The sequence below is a fragment of the Gambusia affinis genome, linkage group LG21, assembly GCF_019740435.1.
Source record: "Gambusia affinis linkage group LG21, SWU_Gaff_1.0, whole genome shotgun sequence".
NCBI lineage: Eukaryota > Metazoa > Chordata > Actinopteri > Cyprinodontiformes > Poeciliidae > Gambusia > Gambusia affinis.
The window spans coordinates 21,266,551-21,288,513 of NC_057888.1; the positions used below are offsets into that span (position 1 = coordinate 21,266,551).

At 37.9% G+C, this 21,963-nt stretch overlaps 2 protein-coding genes across 6 annotated transcripts; both read left to right on the plus strand.

The window, feature by feature from the left end:
* Positions 1-6,698: 6,698 nt before the first annotated feature.
* Positions 6,699-12,376, plus strand: LOC122824364 (C-C chemokine receptor type 1-like). 3 transcript variants are annotated; one of them, XM_044104874.1, is made up of 3 exons: positions 6,699-6,871; positions 8,143-8,315; positions 12,043-12,376. In XM_044104874.1, exons 1-3 carry the CDS (start codon positions 6,702-6,704, stop codon positions 12,087-12,089), a joined length of 390 nt encoding a protein of 129 aa, XP_043960809.1. In that variant the 5' UTR covers positions 6,699-6,701; the 3' UTR covers positions 12,090-12,376. The 3 variants fall into 3 exon arrangements, with proteins under 3 accessions (XP_043960809.1, XP_043960811.1, XP_043960808.1); XM_044104876.1 differs by having other exon boundaries at positions 8,143-8,306; XM_044104873.1 differs by lacking the exon at positions 12,043-12,376 and having other exon boundaries at positions 8,143-11,669.
* A 2,176-nt stretch (positions 12,377-14,552) lies between these two features.
* LOC122824360 (C-C chemokine receptor type 3-like) lies at positions 14,553-19,804 on the plus strand. 3 transcript variants are annotated; one of them, XM_044104870.1, is made up of 3 exons: positions 14,553-14,888; positions 15,059-15,241; positions 16,979-19,802. In XM_044104870.1, exons 2-3 carry the CDS (start codon positions 15,072-15,074, stop codon positions 17,838-17,840), a joined length of 1,032 nt encoding a protein of 343 aa, XP_043960805.1. In that variant the 5' UTR covers positions 14,553-14,888; positions 15,059-15,071; the 3' UTR covers positions 17,841-19,802. The 3 variants fall into 3 exon arrangements, 2 of the variants coding, with proteins under 2 accessions (XP_043960805.1, XP_043960804.1); XR_006369485.1 differs by lacking the exon at positions 14,553-14,888 and having other exon boundaries at positions 14,911-15,241; positions 16,979-18,295; positions 18,366-19,804; XM_044104869.1 differs by lacking the exon at positions 14,553-14,888 and having other exon boundaries at positions 14,911-15,241.
* Positions 19,805-21,963: the final 2,159 nt, after the last annotated feature.

A 21,963-nucleotide genomic window follows, 5' to 3' on the forward strand; every position in this document is an offset into this window, starting at 1 on the left:
GCTGCCAGGCTTTTTCCTGGCCGGGATTAAGCATTGTGTGGTATTTATTTTAAATATGTTGTTTGTGTACATCAGGATTAGGGCGTTAGGGTTGGGCAGCACAAAAAGTTTAAGCTCGGTTTATAATTGAGGCTCTGAACTCGGTGCGGCAGCTTTCATTCAAAATGTTTTATGTGGAAGAAGTTCTTGCAGAGCAGGTTCTTCACCGGCTTTGGTCTGATCCCTTTATGAAGGGTGTGTTTTGGGACACACACACCAACATACTCATCAATTATCAAGGCAGGTTAGAGTTGCGAGGTTTATGTTGAGCATGCAGTGAGACTGATATAAGTGCATGTAAGTCTGTGAACAAAGAGTCACTTGTGGCGTGTGTGTTTACTTCTCACACACCTCTCTCAATGTGAACTTGTAACTTGACAGTTAAAATAAATGACCAACAGCACCAGACAGTCTCAGAGTTTGATAATCCTGCATTAGAAAAAAATAAAGAAAAAACAACCAGCCACAACCAGCAAACCAAAACACTGCACCGAGCTTCGGACATTACTAAGCAAAACGGCAGGATTTAGGTAAACACAAGGACACTTAACACAATTTGATACCATAAGATAAGCACAGCAATGTCATTATTCCATGTCCATTTTAGGTAAGATTTCTTATCAAAGTTATTTTTCTTTTAAATGTGACCAACATTGCATCGTTTACTTTAAGATCCGATGACCGATTTCTTTATTAGGATTTAACTGAAGTGCAAACATTTCTCGTCATATCTTATCTTAATTACCTTGTGTTTACCATTTTTGTGACTTTATAGTTAGCAATAAAACTATTAATAACATAATTATGTGGTTATAGAGTCTAGAAGCTGCTGTAAGGAAGTATCTATGATAATGCAACTTTGTGCATGTAGGAGGCAGCAGTTTGTGAGTAACTGCATTTCTATTACAAATGTATGAAAATATGCTCAATATTCTGCTAATAACTAGTGTTTCCAGTAAATAAGAAATGCAATTAAAATTGCACATGAAGAAGTCAAAAGACCTGGACCTGCATCCTCTTCGCACCACTTTCTGTCGTCTTCGTCTTTTTTGTCAGTAGCAGCGTCTGGTTTTTGATCATGTGACTCATCTGATGGTAGAAAATACATTGACTTCAAAGTGGCAGGAAAGGAAAAAAACAACAACAAAAAAACAACTCATCCTAGCTCAAAAACGTTTTATTGAAACAAAACAAGTTTTTTCAAAATTGGGACGTTTCCATTGAGCAAATTTATTTTTGTACTTCCAATTTGCACATTTTTGAGGTCAAAGGAAACAGTAAAGTTCAGCGACAGGTTCATGCATCATGTGGGGTCACCCTTGAGTGGGCCTGCCCAGTATGCTTAACTTACCAATTCCTGTTGGCTGTAGATAAGCTTTTTTAAACTGTACTCTAAGTTTAAAAAAGGCCTTGAGGAGCACCATCTGCACTCTGAAAGATCTCAGTTTGAATGATGCTGGATGTTAAGTCATTAGGTGTAGTAGCGTTGACAGTATCACCTTGTTTTCATGGATATTGTTAAGTGAATATTGTTGAATTCAATCACACAATACTATGAGTGGGGTTTTTTGTTTCATTGCCAGCAACATATATTTATTTATTTTTTTCCCCACCAGGGGGTCCTTTTTGTGGGCTCTAGTGTCCCTTTTTATCATAGTAGGCTGACAGGAAGGGGGGAAGGAGAGGGAGGAAGACATGCGGCAAATGTCGTCGGGTCCGGGAATCGAACCCGCGACGGCCGCGTCGAGGACTGAAGGCCTCCAAAAGTGGGGCGCACTAACCTCTACGCCACCGGAGCACGCCCCCCAGCAACATTTTTATTGCTTTAATGGATACTATGATTTTTTTCATGCTTAAAGATGATGAAGTGTTGGGCAGAAATTTCCTGTTTCTGTTTTTCCAAGTGTTCTGTGCGATGTTAGGAAAACAAGATCTTACAACCATTATGCTCATTAACTTCCCAAATGACCCAGTAATGTTGCTAAGTGATGTCTGCCCAATTTTAGTCAGAGAATGTTCTGTGTGTGTATGCTGTATGTTTGTGAGACTTCTGACTCCACAAGGATGAACCAAAACTCCAAACGGTTGAGCTCTGGTGGGACTGCTGGTAATGGGGAGAAATTCACAACACTGCTGAGAAATTCACTTAGGGGATTATGCCCATTATGGAGTAAACCCTCATCAATGTTTGATGCAAACAGCTGCTCTATGTCTTTAGAATGACTAGATGGCATGTCATAAAACAGAGCAAACACAAGCAGAATACAACATTTACAATTGGATGTTTTATCTGTTCTTCAGGTGTAAAAGTCCATCTGATTGGTTGTAGGTGCTTTAGAACTAATATCAGAATCTGTTACGAGTCTTTCCTCCATGAATGTCTTAGCTAAAACTAGTTATTGTCAGTTATTGATGTTTAGAATGAGTCTAGCCGTCGATTGTTGGACTTTTAATGTACCTGAAACTGCTTTAACTGTTGATGCAGTCAAAGTGCCTGATGATGCATATACTTCACAAATACTAGTTTTGTTTAGAGACCATTTCCTAGTTAGTAGTTTGAATTACCGTACTTCTGGAAGGTCTTTGTGGAGTATTATGTGAATTTCCATCTTTGGATGAAGAAACTTTTCTCCCTCTCTGTCTTTCTCTCTTGCGCTCGTTCTCTCAAATTCAGTTTATTTTCCACTTGTTCAGTACCGTTTTGTTTACAACACTGGGGACTGCAGGAAGCATTTGTCATCCATTAACTTACAACATTCATGATTTCAACAAGCAATTAGAGTATGGACAAGACTGGAAGTGTTATTAGGTTTGCGTGTTCTCATAGTCAGGGGAAATGAGAAGTAGCAATGGTGGGAAAGCTGTCAGTGCCCACAAATTGACTATAAATGGACTTGGTGCAAGGGTGCTCAAGTCCAATTCTCGAGAGCTACAATCCTGCAACTGTTAGACTCATCCTTACTCCGACATACCAGGATCAGCTCTGAACAGACCTGTCATTCATTTGATTGAGGTGTGTTGGAGCAGGGAAGCATCTGAAAGTTGCAGGATGGTAGCTCTGGAGCTCAGGACTTGCGTTCCCCTGACTTAGTGGTACAGAACACGATGTGGTAATCCCATGACCTGTTGAAAAAATGCACAAATCTAAGAAATTTTTAAGGGGGGAAACACTTTTTCCACAACGCTGTACCTACACCGTGGTGGGATCAGAAAGTCTGATGCCAGGAACATTGTGGTGAAGTGGGGCCTGAAGAACGGGCTGTGTTGAGACTGTAGGGACGGAATCTTTGGGTGTTGAATTTAACAGTGAAAAACTTGACCCATAGAGCACAACAATGTCCAGGTTACTATTACTCAAAAGGATGTTAAAGATGCTGCTGGACCTCTGTGGGTAGTGGAGATCAGGGAGACAGTGATAGACTTATTCCAGTGTGAAGAATGAAGGAATGCATAAATGAATACAATAATGTTCTCTGTCTTGCCCTAAAGCCCCTAACTTAACCTTTCATCTAGTGATTGCTTACCTTTGCAATTAAATGGATGTAGACGGGAACTGAAAGCAGATGCAAAGACAGAATCTTCCCAGCAATCAAAGCAAAAATCTCAGCACCCTTTTCTGAGAGTGCACTGCAAACACGTTCCCAGTGTTTGCAGTAAAAGGTTGTATAAAAGGTTGCATTTTCTAACAAGATGTCCCATAGAAAACAGTTTTTCAGTGGAAAGAAGACATATACGTATATGCATCTTACACTGAAACATGTTTTCTTTAGGGACATATATTTCCTCCTCTGGCTGGGCATAGTGATTGCATGGCACAGTGATAAAATACAAAAAAAAAATAAAAAAATCCTCATTACAATCCCAGTAAAAATAAATGTTATTGATTTTTGTGCTGCAATACTTCACACTTCGGAAGGCGTAAAATATTAGCATAAACTGCAATGGAAAATAAAGTACAGAATTGATTTCAAATGCCAGAAATCTTCTGTCATGGTTCTCAGACCAGCAGCAGGTGGAAAACTGGTGAGGGCAGACGGGGAAGTTAGGGAACAGGGGTGGGTCAGGTGATTGAATGGGGGAGTGGGTTCAGCCTGTCTTTGTTTAGAAATTGGTAGAATTTAGTGCATCTACCAGGCATGCTGGCTCCTTGGGTAAGCTTGGTCTGTTGAGTCTGTGGGTCCTGCACAGTTGGTGGAATGAGTCTCAGTCTTTTTGCCAATTTTCCGGTCTGCTCTCGCTGAAGGAATGGCACTCCTGCTCCAGCTGGCCTGTGATGGCTTTGGGGGTGCATAAGAGAAGTTCTACCAAAGACCATGACTGAATGGGTTGTCTGTGCAGAGCCTTACGTCCTCTGAGTCCACCATTTAGTGTAATAAATTTAATCTGGTGCAGTACTCTCTCAAAAATACTTAGTGGACATATATAGAAGGAAACATTAACACAAAATTCATGCAAAAGTTCTGAACGCGGAAGTTAATTATAATTTTTCGTGCTGCAATGATTATAAAAAGTCTTTGCACACAACGTCCTTCAGCTCTTTCCTCCACAATATTATGTCAGATACCAGGCATTTGTTTTCAATAGTTTTGATGGGTAAATGTGGCATTTCTGAACTGGAAACCTGCTATCAGCCTGCTGAAAGTTGTCTGGGCACAATTAGATTATTGTACGTGGGTCCTTTATTCAAACTTATGTCAACTGCTGCCTAAACTATGACTCTGTATAGTCCATTTTTTGAAAGTAGATTGTTGTTTGTGACAGTTACTTTGTAGCTGTGGGCACCATTTTGCATGACAGGAGCCATCATGTTTTCAACATCAAAATCAAATCATTCTAGGAAACTCAAAGCCTAACAGTCTGAATCAACAGATATTGCCTGGAACATGGAGATACATATTTGCTCTTCAGCTTCATGCATAGACAATCTTTTCATGCACACACTCAAATCTCTGATACCACATCTATTGTTAGACCCCAAATTATTCAAACTACTGGCACATTTTGGTTTAAACATTTTATTGAAAAACGTGTTTCTTAAAAGTTAGTGTGTTTCCATCAAATGTTCACTATTGTGCCAAATTCACTTTTTGCTTTTTTTTGTTTTAGTATCTCCTACTTCTAGAAACTTCTCGTCTTTTTGTCTAATCTTTTGTCTTCTAGTCTAGTACTTCTAGTCCAAAAGTAAAAAAAGAAAAAAAAAATGCACCCTGCCTTTTTTTGGAATATGTAAATGTTCTGCTGGTGTTTGAAAAAGAACCTGTTTCACAAGCCTCTAGATCACAAGTGTCAAACTCCAGTCCTGGAGGCCCACTGCCTTGAGGTGCTGCACTTGAATAGAATAATTAGGTCCTTAGCAAGGCTCTGGATAACTTATCTACACAAGAACTTAAGCCACTTAAGCCATTTCATTCCAGTATTTTGTACCTGTGGCACATCTAAAAACTGCAGGACAGCGGCCCTTGAGGACTGTCTTGACACCCCTGCAAGTCTAGATTGTTACGTCACAATTTATTACTTAGCAGCTTCAAGACAAGTCCACCAGGCAAGCCAAGTGGAGCTCCACCTACTTCATTCAAGACATTAAGCTATTGCTGCATAAAGGCTGCTGGAAAAGGAAAATCTTTTGCTATCAGCTGCAATTCAGAGCCTGTGTCCATGCATCTGGCAATCCCAGGAGATGTGATAGTCAATAACTGGTCCAAAAAATCAGACATAAATTGCGGTCAAGGAACATAAAAAGAAAGACGGCATAAAAAATGGACTAGGGAAAATCAGTCCATCCATCCATTTTCTGACACCCTTGTCCCTAGTGGGGTTGCAACCCTAGGAGGGTTGCTGGTACCCATCTCTCTCAGACAAATCCATTTAAGAAAAAAATAAGGTCACATGTTAGAAGAGAAAATACATCAAAGCTTAAGATTTAATGGGGCAGCTAAACTCTAATATATATATATATATATATATATATGTGTTATGTACATGTCTTTGTAAATATTTTTTGTGGAGGAATACATTTGAAAACAAAAGGGCAAAAAATAATAATAAATTCACATATGTCAAAACTTAAAAGAAAACTAGAGTGACTCTAGAAAAACAAAACAAGAATAATGTGCCAGAGATACTAGTTTTATTTTGCTGCATTTTAACTTTTTAATGACAAATTAAGATGTTTGCTAAATTATTTATTGCTGGAGTAATTCGTTTATTAGGCTGTTTATTTCTGTATCTATCTTTGATGATGACAGGATTGGTGCTCTGTACAGAAATACCCCAGACAATTGTTTTTATGAAAGCTGATCTCTCTGAAGCTGTTTCCATGTTTCCTTATGGTTATGTCATAACAGTTTTCTTTTCACACAAAACAGACTCAGACCAGCTCACACACGCTTCAGTCCAACTGCCTTCATTTCAGTACCAGAGCTCCGTTAGACTCAGAGAGACTTTCAGAGTCACTGCCTGAAGCTGCTGTCAAACACAAGGTAAGAAAACTCTTTCTGGATTTGGATTTTATCTTTACATAAAATTTTCTTCCATACAGTGGTGTTTTAGATATGGTCTGCTTTTTGTAGATTACCATAAAATATTGTAAAATCTGTGTTTTAACTGACAACATGGTATTGTTGTGTATTGTGTATTCTGCTTTTAACAGATTCTGCAAAAAGATGACATCAATAAACTCCAGTTCTGATTCCAGGAATTTCACAGGAGTGCCTGTTGAACTGTGTAGAAGGGATGATGATAACAAAGTGCGAGCAAATCTGTCTTACATTTACTACTTCATGTTTGTCTTCAGTGTTATCACCAACCTGCTGGTTGTGGTCATCATCTACTGGTGAGTAAACCACCAAATTAAAATCAGTTGAACTTGAGGCCTTCATAAATTTGCCAGACACTGCTGTAAAAACCTCAGAAGGAAAAGAATTCAATTAAATGAATGCTAGATCTTCCTTTTTGGGTGTATTTCTTGCTTTCAATAGAAATAAGCATTCATTTTGTATGGAACCACATTCCTGCAAAAACCACAATTGGCATGCATATTTATATTTCAAGCTTACATTGAAATACAATGCATTAATTGTAATTAATACATCGTACATTGATACGATGTACGTATTACATCGTATCAATGTAATACGATGTAACAAATCGTATTACATTGAAATAATGCAATTGAAATCTGGATCATCTGCTGGATCCCTTTTAACATCTGGTGCTGTGATTAATTGTAATTAATCACAGAAGTCTACACATAAATACCCATTAGAATTTTTTGGAGTGTTTTGCAACTGTATTAAAAATAGAAAACCAAGACATCACATTTACATAAGTATAAGCCTTGGCTTAATACTTTGTTGACCCGCCTTCAAAAGCAATTCCTGCCTGTAGCCTTTTGAACATGATGCCTTCAGCTTTCCTCTCCCGTCTTTCGGCAGTTTGGCCCATTCTTCTCTGCAGTTCTTCTTCAGCTCCATCAGACTGGATGGAGACATCAGTCAGCCATTTTCAGATCTCTCCAAAGATGTTCATTCAAATTCAGTGGTTCTGAAAAACTTTTCATTTTTGGCCATATGCTTTGTGTTGTTGTCTGACTGTTAAATGGAACTGACTCCAGTCTTTGGTCAAGATGCTCTGGAGCAACTTTTCAAAAAGTTAAATCTTTGTCTCATCAGACTGGAGAATCTTATTTCTCCTGTTCTGAGAGTCTTTCAGGTATGGAGCTCTGACAGTCACCACGTGGCTGGAGTGGCTCTGAGTTGCAAGGGCCACCCAGTGCTGCTTGCAGTTTCAATTTTCCTGGGGTTTGGAACAATTTAATTTCAGGAAGTTTGTGCTATTGTTGTATCAGTGGGTGAAAATTACCATAATTTGTCTCAAAACATTTGACAAAATGAGATAAAGAAAAACTTTTATTTATTCATCATAACCAAAATTCTGAGTCCCAAACAATCCAAAACTTACTTTAAATTTATGGCCAACATTCATACAGACCTTCTGTGAAATGTACTTCAGACTTGTGCAAAATTAAACCCACTGATATTTGTGCTCTGACTGTTGGAGAATTTATGCTTACACCAAAATAATACTTTTCCATCTTCCCTCCAGGTTTGAGAAGCTGTACACTGTGATCAACATCTTGCTGCTGAACCTGGTGGCGTCCTCCTTGATCTTTATGAGCAGCCTTCCCTTCCTGGCCGTCTACATGCAGAAAGCTGAATGGATTTTTGGCTCAGCTATGTGCAAGATCGTCATGAGCGTCTACTACCTGGGTTTTTACAGTTCTGTTTTCTTTTTAACTCTGCTAACATTTGACCGTTACCTTACTTTCGTACATTTTATGCCAGTAGTACATATAAGGAGTCGACGCAATGCTATCATTTCCTGTGCAGTGGTGTGGGTGATCAGTGGTTTGGCTTGTGTCCAGCCAATGACTCTCCATGGTGCCTTTGATCATAATGGCACTAAGCACTGTGAGGAGTTTGCTCATACTGGTCATATGAATGGAGAGAAGCTCAAAAAATCTGGATTTTATATTCAGCTTTTTGTCTTCTTGATCCTCCCTCTGGTTGTTATCATATTTTGTTATGCTAGGATTGTGGTCACCATTAAAAAATCCCAATCAGGTACTAAATTTCATGCAGTTAGGGTGATATTTATGATTGTAGTGTTGTTCTTCATCTGCTGGATCCCTTTTAACATTGTAGAACTCCTGCATTATGAATATGTGTCTGCTTTGGGCTGTGAAGATAAAAAGAAACTTGGTTACGCTCTTCATGTCACCCGCAACATGGCGTACATTTACTTCTGCGTCAGTCCAATCTTTTATACATTTGTAGGAAAAAAATTCCAGAACCATTTCAAACAGCTGCTGGTGAAATGTTTCCCAAGATTACAAGATCATATTTCTGTCAACGCAAGCACCACAACAACAAGAACTTAGTCTTAAGAACTGAGTTTATCTCTGTGAGTTTGTCATCATTCACCCTGAGTTAAACCAAATGCAGTACCTGGCGACCACATTCATGCTTGTTAAACGTCAGGCTGTCTTTTCATGCTACAACAACAACCCTCACTTTGACCTAATGTATTGTCATCATACTGAAAAATATTTGAGGATATTAGTACTACTTAAACTCATGAGTGTGAGTGCTTATATCATACAGCTATACCCAAAGATGGTGCCTTTAGAATCGTTTCATCCGGCTGTTTCAGTAGACCTTGAGTTAGTATTTCTAATTTCTAATTATGCTGAAAGGACACTTTAAGAATTAATCTGATTGAGAATTAATCATAGCAGCAGGAAAAGAGACTCATTGTACCTGTAAATAAGCTGCAGAGACCCATTATTTATTTACAGGTCTAGAAAGGAACTGTCTTATAAGTTTTAGATGCATTCCTGCTCATGCACAACTCAATTGAATAATTACTTCTTTAGGATTACATTTGACAAAGGCCTGGTGACGATCCATTCATTTGATTCTGATGTGTGTGAGCAGCATTAAAACCTGAAGGACAGGAGCTCTTGAGGACTTGGGGACTATCACGGGTGTTTTCAGACCCCTGTGATAGAGGAAGCAAACGGACTGGTGTTCACCTTTCAGAGGGCAGTAACCCTGAACATACACAATTACCAGGACAAAGTTAAAGTGGCCAAAATGGAGTACTGGTATCTTTCTATTTTAATTTTATTTCACACTCACAACCTTTGTGTTCTTTTTGCTCCACCTTATTTAACAGAGCTTCTCTACTGCTATACTGTCTCTCGGCCACTCAGGTCTACTGACCAGCTGCTCCTGGTCATTCCCACCTGTAAGCAGAAGCTTAGAGGAGAAAGGGCCTTCTCTGTTTCTGCCCCAAAGCTTGGGAATGCTCTACCGTTAAACATCCGACAGGCTCCCTCACTATCCATTTTTTAAAACCCATCTAAAAATGTATTTTTAATCATTAGCCTCCAACCCAACTGAGACCTGATCTCACTCATTTTTTTATTGGTGTTTATCTTATTTGTCCAACTGCATTGTTATGCTTTTTTTTTAAATCTTATTTATCTATTACTGATATTTAGCACTTTCTTTCAGTTCATTTTTCATTTTCCTTTATTTAAACCCCGTTGAGATCTAGATCTCATTTTCAAGAGGGACCTGGGCAAAAAAAATTGCAATACATAACAACCTGGTTACAAGAAAAAATGACTGCTGATGAGGGAGTTTAGACATTTGATTCAACTGTGCTGGACCAGGGATGTATTTCAAAGTTTGTTTGATCTTGGTTATGGACTTGGGGCTCTGTGCACTGGAAGAAAAGAAAAGCAAAAGCAAAGCTGCGTAATTACTGGGATGAGTTTACAGGCAGAGGAAACTTGACTGAGCTGCATGGGTGTTACTGAGAATCTGTGATTCAATGCAAAAGAATTTAAACAAGCAACAGTCATGGGTCCCTCTGTTGTCATGTTCCCCCTGTTACACACAGGAACATCTTTGGATTGGGTCTTCAGATGGGAAGATTACAGTCTGCTGTAATTCTAGTTCAAAACTGATCAAGACACCAAACTCCAGGCTAATTTCCAATAACCGAGTCAACATGCTTACTTTGTAACCTTAACAGTACAGTAATGACTTCATCCACTAATATAATCTTATGAATCTAGGTGATTTTGTTTTCATGTGTTGTTTAGGGTGCTATGTTCAGTCACGTCATAACATTCACAAAAAAGAGCTAAGAGAAAAAATGTCTGTCGCATCTGTATTATGATGAAATTAAAATCTAAATTATTTACAGGCATCCAGCTATAGTTATATTCTGTTATTGTTTTTTTTCTGTCTGCCGTGTGCTGAACAAGTTGTATCATGATGGTCTATAATGTATTATTTTTCTTTTGGTATACATTCAATAGTAAATGAAGATATAAATAAATCATAAACGTTAGCCCTAAGCTATTAATATGTATGAATGTAATTTGTTCATTTAGTTTTGCTCCTGATATTATATAAATATCTTTAAAACAGTTTTTTATAATCACTTGCTTTGTTTTCCGTAATTTACTGGGGATTCCAAAAGAAATTAACTTTTATCATGGTCTTTTTCTAATGCAAAAAGAAAAAAAAGAAATGCAGAAATCACAAAATGATGAAGATGAGGAGAACCAAATGGAGGAAGAGGAGAGAGGTGGTAGTAGGCTCTGGTGTTTTGCTGCTGCCTTCAGCTTCATAAATGAATCAATGAATGACACTTACCTCTGGTGGGACTGTGTGATCTGTAAAGTAGTTCTTTAGCTCTGTGTCTAGTCCGGTAACAACTGTTTAGGGTCTGGTCTTTGTCCATTGTCGGTCTGGGATTTCACATTCAGTACCAGTGTTCTGATGGTCTGCGCTACCCAGTGGCTGTAGCAAAAGCTTCGTAATCGTCTAAATGAGCTCTCAGCGCTGCTTATCTGTTAAATAAGACAGACACATAGGAAACCACTCCTATGTGTCTGGTCTGGTCTCACACCAGACAGACCAGACCCTAAACCAGCTGTTTAAGGTCCGGTCTTCAGTTCAGTGTTGGTTCGTGGTTTCAAATTCAGTACTGGCGGCATTGGCAATAGTTCCTTTAACATTTAAAAGAGCTCCCAGCGCTGCCTGTCTCTGATATTTCTCCCAGCATTTTTCACTCGCTGGCCACTGTTGGGGTTTAGGCACCTTAAAATCTGTCAGTACTGCATTTGTTTTTAGCTCATTAACATAACAATGACCTGTTAGATCCATTGTCAGTTTTTCTCATACAAATCTGTCTTCTGGAGAGAAATGTTGAGGGGACAAATAGATCTTTAGGAAGTTGTGTTCAGCTCTATCCCACTGTGCTCTAATTTTCTTTTCATGTGGAAAGTGACTTGGACTCACCACTGGCTATTTTTTTTAAATAACAGCCAACAGTGACAGTGTGGCATTATCTAAAATTACAGTCAAATGCGACATGATAAACAGCAAGTCAGGTAAAGTTAGCCTTCCTGTGTTTACTTTGTAGATTGCAGTACAGAACGGACCAAAACGAGTTATCAACCCAGCAGGTGAACAGATGGTGACCTACATGGGTGAAAAATACAACAAATGATTGTTGTATTTTTCGGTCTGCTCTGGCTGAAGGAATGGCTCTCCTGCTGGGGATGACCGATGACCAAGGAGTGGGAGACAACTTTAGCGAATCGGAGAGCTAACCACCAGAGGTTTCACTAGTCCTCACCTCTCTTTCCTTCCAAAGGTAATACAATACAAAACTAAAGCCCTGGGGTTGGATGATGGACCTTACAAGTACATATGTGAAGCAGTGCTGTGTTATGCTGCTACCCACGTTCATTTGATCTCAGACCTCAGTCTTAATGCAATAGATAAACAAAGGGCTTTGGTAATGGGGATTGGCTAAATGAGGTATAATGTGTTGTTTTGGACAAAAACACTCAAATAAATTCACTGGGAAAAGAATAAACTCTTTTGCTGTTCATCTAGATTGGTTTGGATACATTTTTTGCCTTATTGGATGAAATTATGTGGTCTCATTACTATTTACCTGCTCTTCTACCTAGAGGTTAAGTAGAGGGTTACCCAACATCAAGATGGATAACTGCAAGATCACTAGATCTTTCTGAAAGATAGAGTTTAGCAGTTCTTAAAGATACAGTGTTTTCAGCAAAGTTGAGCTGACTGTCCAGGAATGACACAAGGAATTTAAAATTTGCCACAGTTTCAACAGGGTGGCCATCAAGTGAAACCAGAATCACTTTCAGGTCTTGTTTATCTCATTTAATTAGCTCTACACCCTTAAGAAAATAAAAAGATATGTTCTTTTGTGAGGGAATTTATAAATTACATGTCAAGTAATGCCAAAATTAATAATAAATAATAAAGACTTTGTGGTATTCTGATTTAGTAATGTAATTAGTTGTGTTACCACCCCCACGCCACTAAAGGCAGTATCAGGCCCGAAAAGATGAGACTAAGGAGCAGACTTAGAAGTGCACCGAAAGCAACAGAATTTGTTATAAACTGTGTGCTGTGATGAAGTAAATAAAAGAGAGAAGTTCAAGTACATGATGAGAGTGAAAATCCTTCCTAAAGGTGAAGACATATCACAGATTTCAAAAGAAAATAAAAATGAGAGGCCGCTATTTCCTAGTACAGGAAATAGCGCCTCCTTCACTTCTGGAATGCAATGGTCCCATTTCCAAATAAGGTATGAGACTGACAGTGGTCCGTCCCGCTCCTTTCTGTTTGCTGCAGTGAGGTGTACTTGAGACAACAATCTTTTCCTGCATGCACTCAAATCTCTATCTGATGCCACGTCTAGGTGCATGCTGGGTATGAATTCATTTTTATTTTCCAGCCTGTTTCTTCTGCCTGGAAATTATATGAACATTTTGGAGTCTCGACTTGGATTGGATTGGGAATCTGTGGAGAGCGTGAAAGATTGGGGTGTTGAGTTCCAATTAAACCATTAGAGCTCATCACCAAATGTAAAAATAACGATTACAACAGTAATTATTAAAAAATTATAAATAGCTTTTCAACATCATGTTTAATAAAATAACCTTTACATTGTTGTATTATGTATATAAAATAAAAAAGTATTCTTTGTAAAAAAAACATGAATTTTCTCAAAATTGTTCTTGTTTCATTTATTTTCATGATTCCAATGTGCTGAATTTTAACTAAGCTACTGTCTCAGTTGAGCTCCGGCATAAAATAGAGTACTCTATTAGCTTAAATGCCACAGGTGTTTTTGGATTCTTTTCCATTTTATAGAGATCCATAATAATGTGGAAACATTCTTCTGTTTGTGGTGGGGTTGGGCTCAACAACCTTCTTGTAATTGCTTTCTTACTAGCTGGCTAAGTTGGCCTGAAAAAGTTAAATATCTTCCTTTTTTGCTACTTTGTTACCTGACTAAGATATACATTTTGAAAATTGCATTTAATTTGGGTTTTAAACACTTTATTTAACATGTTGCCTAAACAAGCCCAGTAACTGTTTAGTTTGGGGCAATCCCAGAAAATTTGATGGTGGTTTGCGTCGGTCAAGCCAGATTGCTTCCAGCACTCTGAGTTTGCTTCCCTATGCTTGCCTTGATACAGTGAGTCTTGAAATATATTAGAATGTTTTTTCAACAATGCTCTCACCACTCTAGTTGGTAGAGGAACAGTGAAAGCAGCATATACTCTGCCAGTCCTCTTCTGAAATTTCTATTCCAGATTCACACTCTAATCTTTCTTTAATGTGCAACATATAAAAATGGGCTCAGGGAAATACATTGGAGAAAAAAATAACAAGGTCATATGTTGGGAGAGAGAATACATGTCTTTTTAAGATTTAATGGGATGAACAAAATCAAAGAAAAAAAAAGTATTCTTCGTAAATATATTTGTGAAGGAACACTTATGAAAACAATAAAAAGGTGAAGAAAATAACAAATTCACATCTTAATGTGCCAGGGATATATTACAATAGCTAAAGAAAGAAATTAGCTTTTGATCTTATCTTGAGTAAAGGTTTTGTGTTTTTACTTGCTACATTAAATTGCAAATTAAAATGTTGCTAAATTATTTATTGCTGTATTAATTCATTTATTAGGCTATTTATTTCTGAACATATGCATGGTAATGGCAGGATTGGTCCTCCTCACTAAATGCCCCAGGGGATTTTTGATGAAAGCTGATCTCTTCTGAGCTGTTTGTACATGCCCTTATCTTGATCTCATTATAGCTTTTACATCACACAAAACAGACACTTCAGTCCAACTGCCTTCATTTCAGTACCAGAGCTCCGTTAGACTCAGAGAGACGTTCAGAGTCACTGCCTGAAGCTGCTGTCAAACACAAGGTAAGAAAACTCTTTCTGGATTTGGATTTTATCTTTACATAAAATTTTCTTCCATACAGTGGTGTTTTAGATATGGTCTGCTTTTTGTAGATTACCATGACATATTGTAAAACCTGTATTTTAACTGACAACATGACATTGTTGTGTATTGTGTATTCTGCTTTTAACAGATTCTGCCAAAAGATGACATCAACAAACTCCAGTTCTGATTCCAGTATTTTCCCAGAAGAACCGATTGAACCGTGTAGAAGGGATGATGATAACAAACTGGGAGCAAATCTGTCTTACATTTACTACTTCATGTTTGTCTTCAGTGTTATCACCAACCTGCTGGTTGTGGTCATCATCTGCCGGTGAGTAAAGCACCAAATTAAAATGAGTTGAACTTGAGGCCTTCATAAATGTTGAAATGAGTTTGTCAGACACTACTGCAAAACCTTACAAACTCTTTTTTATTATTATTTTGCTACATCTAATATTTAAGAAATTTTATAAATGTTAATATCCAATAAAGACAGCCTGACAAAATATAAAATGCAGTTTTACAAAAGAAGAAATTAAATGAATGTTTGCCATTCTGCTTGCAAATCACAGTTGCAAGCAGTTGAAATAAGTTTTTATTTTTTTATTTTCAATGGAACCACATAGTATTTTCAGCTTTTGTGGTGCAGAGAGGAGCATGCTTCCTTCAGGGTAGGCAAGGTTCTTAGGAAATATGAGCTAATTTCCAGTAATGCTGCTGCACCTGAAGTAGTAAAACTGAAACACAATTTTTAGCAAAATGTGAACATTTAAGTATTTATTTTCTGATGCCAAAGGTAAATGCCGTGCAGTTTCTGATTCAAACAGATGAGTATTGCACTGAAAAATGCAACAGGTTGTCTAAAGAAGCTTTGCTACACTATTAACACTGCGACAGCAGCATGGCTTTCTAAATACATGTGCAGTAAATATTGTCATTTAGGATGTTTTGTTAACAAAGTAAGTACGGTATATATATTTTTTTACATTTCAATCTTTTATCTCATTATTTCTGACTTGATTATGCAAATATCAAAACATTACTATTGAGCATAGATATAATTCTACTTTTTGGATGTGGATCAAATAAATATCCTATTTGCTTGTTGCATATTTGTAGAGAAAAATCTTTGATGAAATTTAGAGTGGAGTCTCACTGGAGTCCACATGAGATCAAACCTCAACCTCACATTTTTTTGTAGCCACCAAGAAATCCTCTTACATGATTCTGTGTGGAAGCACAATAGCAATTTTAGCAATGACTGAATCAGGCTTCGCTCGCAAGCTAATTGGAAGAAAGGGCGTTGCTTCCAGATTAGACTGAGTGGCAGAAATGGCTCTAAATTACAAAACTCTTATAGTGGAAAAAACATCAGCAGCAAACGAACAAATATTATTAGGATACAACGGGCTGAAGATTATGACTTACAGTGGTCTGTTGTCATCAAGAAAACATGCTACTGTCAGTTTTCAGCCAGCAGCATCCTGCAGCAATATGTTTGCTGGACAGTCCAGCATTAGACATGCTGTGTAAGAAGAAACAAAAAAAATATTTTGTTTTTATGACATGATATCAGCCCAATCTTTTCTTTTTTTGATTACCAAAATTATTTCTTGCTAAAGAGTGTGGATATGGATGAGAGCACGGTGGTATGTGGTTACAGAAAAGAGTAGTCTGTAGAGTAGTGTTTGACAAAGACAGACTCATGAACCATTCCTGCTCATTCGGTTGGAATGATGAATGATGAATGAGGGCATTCTAAAGATCCATCCGGCCGAAGCTGAGACTTGGAAAAAGTCTGCTTATAAAGGTTTGGACACACTTTCTAACTGAGTTCAATTAGAGGGTGTGTCCAAACTTTTGGTCTGTACTGTACATAACTTTTAATATGCTGGTTTAATATTAAAAGTAAAAAAACCAAAAATTTCTGGCTAACACTCTCACAAGTCTTTTTTGAAAAACCTTTCACAGACTTGCATAAAATTAAAGCTACTGATAACAATTTGTGCTCTGACTGTTGGAGAATTTATACTTACACTAAAATAATACTTTTCCTTCATCCCTCCAGGTTTGAGAAGCTGTACACTGTGATCAACATCTTGCTGCTGAACCTGGTGGCGTCCTCCCTGAGCTTAATGAGCAGCCTTCCCTTCCTGGCCATCTACATGCAGAAAGCTGATTGGATTTTTGGCTCAGCTATGTGCAAGATCGTCATGAGCGTCTACTACCTGGGTTTTTACAGTTCTGTTTTCTTTTTAACTCTGCTAACATTTGACCGTTACCTTGCTTTTGTACATTTTATGCCAGTAGTACATATAAGGAGTCGACGCAATGCTATCATTTCCTGTGCAGTGGTGTGGGTGATCAGTGGTTTGGCTTGCATTAGGCCCATGATCCTCTATGATGCCTTTAAACATATGGGCAAAATGCACTGTGAGGAGGTTGCTTATCTTGATGGTATGAATGTAGAGAAGGTCAAAACAGCTGGATTTTATATTCAGCTTTGTGTCTTCTTGATCCTCCCTCTGGTTGTTATCGTATTTTGTTATACTAGGATTGTGATCACTATCAAAAAGTCCCGATCGGCTTCTAAATTCCATGCAGTCAGGGTGATATTTATGATCGTAGTGTTGTTCTTCATCTGCTGGATCCCTTTTAACATTGTAGAACTCCTGCATTATGAATATGAGTCTGGTTTGAGCTGTGAAGATAAAAAGAAACTTGGTTGCGCTCTTCATGTCACCCGCAACATGGCGTGCATTTACTTCTGCATCAGTCCAATCTTTTATACATTTATAGGGAAAAAATTTCAGAACCATTTCAAACAGCTGTTGGTGAAATGTTTCCCAAGATTACGGGATCATATTTCTTTTAACACAAACATTACAACAACACACACTTTAAGAACTGAACTTGGTCTTAAGAACTGAGTTTATCTTTGTGAGTTTTGTCATCATTCACCCTGAGTTAAACCAAATTCATTCTTCATTCATGCTTTTTAAACTTCAGGCCGTCTTTTCATGCTACAACAACCCTCACTTTGACCTAATGTATTGTCATCATGCTGAAAAATATTTGTGGATATTCGTACTATTTAAGCTGTTGAGTGTGAGAGATTCTAGTATCGGACAGCTAAATCCACAGATGCTGCCTTTTGAATTTTTTCATTCAGCTGTTGCTGTAGACCCTGTGTTAGTATTTCTATTATAGTAAAACTGAAAGGACACTTTTTACATTGGGCGAGCCAGTGACAGTTTTCTGTGTTTTTTTTGTTTTTTTTGCACAGTTCCGTATAATTTTCCAAGCTTTGAGCATGTCAAAAAGAACTGTTCAGTCCATCATCTGAAAAAGGAACGTGGCACACCTGCAATCCTAACAAGACAAGGTGATCAGTTTAAACCAACAGGAAGAGCGATAATTAGAGCCATTCATTTGATTTCAGTATGTTTCAGCAGCAAAGTATCTAAAACCTGGAGGACAGCAGCTCTTGAGGACTTGAGGACCAACACAGGAGTTGGAGACTACCTGAGACTGCAAACAGACTGAATCCAGGAGGGCAATACAGCCATAGCTACAATGGCATGGCTTAGAACAAAATGTGTCTAATTGTTAGTGCACAATAGATTGTGATTTTCGACAATGCAAAGAAATGGACAAACACAAATTAGCTGCAAATTTCCAGCTAATTTCAGAGTGAATAGGTACGATGAGATGAAACAGAGTTGAAAGGCTTCAGTGGACGTATGTCAGACAAATTTTTCACCACAGTACTTTAATGTGGTGATAAATTTAGCAAAGCAGATGTTGAGGAAAGGAGGGCAATAGCACAAGCTAAAATGTAAAAACCAACCAAACAAACAAAAAAAAACAAGCAGTCTCTCAGTAAACATGTGGTGGAGGGGACCCAACACACTAGATAAAGGGTGCCCAAGTCCACTTCTTGAGATCCACCATCCTACAACTCTCAGATACATTGCATGTCCAACACAACCGAATCAAATTCCTGGCTCATTACCAGGCTTCTACAGAGCTGAATGACTGCTGATGAGGGAGGTCAGCCATTTTAATTCATGTGTGCTGAACTTGAGATGTATTTCAAAGTTTGCTAGATTTTGAACTCTGTTGTCAAGTTCCCCATGTTACACACAGGGACATTTTGGATTGGGGGTTTAGATGGGCAGCTTACAGTCTGCTGTAACTCCAGTTCAAATCTGATCAAAACAACAAACTCCAATAACTGTTGTAGTTAACATGCTTACTTTGTAACATTACCAGTACAGTGATGATTTCATTCATTAATATAATCTTATGAATCTATGTGTTTTTCTTTTCATGTATTGTTTAGAGTGTTTTTTTTAAGTGACATCAACAATCACAAAGAAATCAGCAACAAAAAAAAGCTTAAGGAACAAAAATCTTGTATATTATGTTACTTGTGCTATGTACATGTGCACACTTTATGTAATATTAGTGATACAAACGTCTGTTGCATCTGTATTATAAAAAAATTCATAGCAAAATCCTTTATAAGCAGACAACTGTAATCTATACTCTTGTATTATTTAACAGATTTGAAATCATTAACAAAAAATAGATACCACCAGAATACTTGTCCAGTGATCAGGATGCTTCTGTTTTTCTGTTTTTGTGTGTGCCGGACAAATTATATCATCCCGTTGTATCGTGTAGTTTGTTTATTTTTTGCATGGTATGCCATGTATAGCAAATGAAGATCTAATTAAATCAGAAACTGACCTGACATTATACAAATATTAATATATAAGGATATAAGTTATGTTCATTTATTTTTCTATCCTGTACATTAAATGGATGTCTTCAAAACTGTCTTTGTCATGACTTGCTTTCTTTTTAGTAATATCACTGGGGATTCCAGGAGAAATTTATGCTAGCTGTCAGGTGCCGCAAACACATTAAAAAACAAACAAGCAAACAAATGCAACAGAAAATGCTGCAAACAAAAAATTGCTGCAATAGACAGAAAATAGAAGCAAAAACCTTCAATCAGCAAAACAAATGCAACCCGATCATGCTGCAACCACAAACAATATACTGCATTCACAAATACGATGCTGTAATCACAAAATAAATTTGTCCTCAGATTTTCCTTAAAAATAAATCCAAGTATAAAATGCTCAAAATATCAACAGGAGTCAGAGTGACTGGTCCCCCGGGTCTTATCCCATATGGTCCCTCTGAGTCCCCTTCATTAGAATCCCCAGACACCTCAGAAGAAATGTCTTCTCCTAGACCTGAGGTTTTTAAAATGATGACTAAAATGAACGACCAAGTCCTGCTGGGCACTTCTTTTCTTAGTGCTCACAAAGCAGACTTTACTTCATCACAACCACCTGGCTGGGATTACCCAAAGCAACCTCCACTCTCCGTTTCAGAGGTCTGAGGCCAGGCTCCAGGCAGTAGCTTTACACCTGTCTTCCTCTAGAATGCATCTGATTCTCCGGCAGTGCCAAGTAGGACAGTACCTGTCCGGATCACTAAAAGAGTATAAACAAAAAACAGAAATACTAAATGCAGCAGTCTAAAATCAAACCTCAGTCTCATCCCATGTCTAATTCATGAAATACCTGCCACCAAGTTACTTAAACTAACCCTTTACAAAACCTCAAAATATGTCGACCATTTCTATACTGACTCTAATCATCTTTTATCTGCTATATGCATTGATTATGACTGTTTAATAATTGTGGGAGATTTCAACATCCATGTTGACAAGCTTGACGACAGAGGGGCAGAAAAGTTGTGTGATATCCTTGAAAACCTTGGTCTCACTCAACATGTCAAACAAGCAACACACAATCGACGACACGATTGCTGAGCTGGTTATCAGTGAACATTTCTGTGGTCTCTAACTGATGTCGCCCTGTTGGATCTTTTCTCTATTTTCTTTGAAAATACTTTCTCTGTTGACTCACTTAGTCTAAAATCAAACCTCAGTCTCATCCCATGTCTAATTTGTAATGTCCTTTACATACATTTTGTAATGTAAAGGACATTGCAAAATGTCACAGACAACACAGCAGAAAGATAAGATCAAATCTACTCTTACACCTTGCCTCTATGTTGCAACCTTGTAGATGAGTGAGTAGATAACTTCCACGCTACAATTTCAGATTTCACTGATTCCACGCTTCCGTTAAAGTGAAAGTCATGTCTGGTAGGAACAAGTCTCCATGGAGACATGAACAAACAGTTAGATTTGCAAGAAACCTTTGTCATAGGGCTGACTGTAAAAGGCATGAAACTCAACTTCATGTTTATTATGAAATCTTCAAAGGTTCTGTAGCGATCATGCAACACTAAAACCTCGGTTCTATTGTTTGCGGCAGTCATTAACAAAAACATTAATCCTCGTGCTTTATTTACCACAGCTGACAGGATCAAAAATCCTCCTGTGACTCAACCACTGCTTCTTGGATTTGCCTCTTCTTTGCAGAGTAAATAAATAAATAATTACAGTGTTAAGCTGAATATCCTCACTAAATCCAATATCAATGCCATGTCCAAGCATAACAAATGCAGAAAAATATGACTATAAAAGCCTGGAAGAAATTATAAATCAATTAAACTCACATTCATGCCCTCTTGATATCAGTTTTCTTTAAGAAAGTCCTGCCTGTCATGGTATCAGATCTGATTCAAATGGTAAACTCATCGCTTCCATCAGGAGCTTTAAAAACAGCAATCATTAAAACACTGACAAAAAATACTATTTGGACAAATCACTGCTCCAGAAGTACAGGCCGACCTCTGATCTCACATTCATCAGTAAAATTATTGAAAAAGCTGTGTTTAAACAATTAGCCAACTGTTTTCATGTCTTTCCATGGTTTCCATGGCTACCACAGTACAGAGACTGCCCTAACACTGAGTGAAAAGACTGGAGAGTAGAGTCAGACTCTCCGGTCCAGTACTCACCTGGTGCAAATCTTACATAAAGAACAGGGATTTCTTTGTTTTTCATGAGGAAATGTCTCGTATTAGTGGACAAAAGCAGCATATGGGGTACCCCAAGGT

What these genes read in the sequence shown, in the direction of transcription:
- LOC122824364 (XM_044104873.1), top strand. Translation starts at nt 6,702, where the DNA reads ATGACATCAATAAACTCCAGTTCTGATTCCAGGAATTTCACAGGAGTG. An exon ending in GTTGTGGTCATCATCTACTG is followed by an intron (nt 6,872 to 8,142) that starts GTGAGTAAACCA and finishes TCTTCCCTCCAG; the next exon opens with GTTTGAGAAGCTGTACACTG.
- LOC122824360 (XM_044104869.1), top strand. Translation starts at nt 14,985, where the DNA reads ATGACATATTGTAAAACCTGTATTTTAACTGACAACATGACATTGTTG. An exon ending in GTTGTGGTCATCATCTGCCG is followed by an intron (nt 15,242 to 16,978) that starts GTGAGTAAAGCA and finishes TCATCCCTCCAG; the next exon opens with GTTTGAGAAGCTGTACACTG.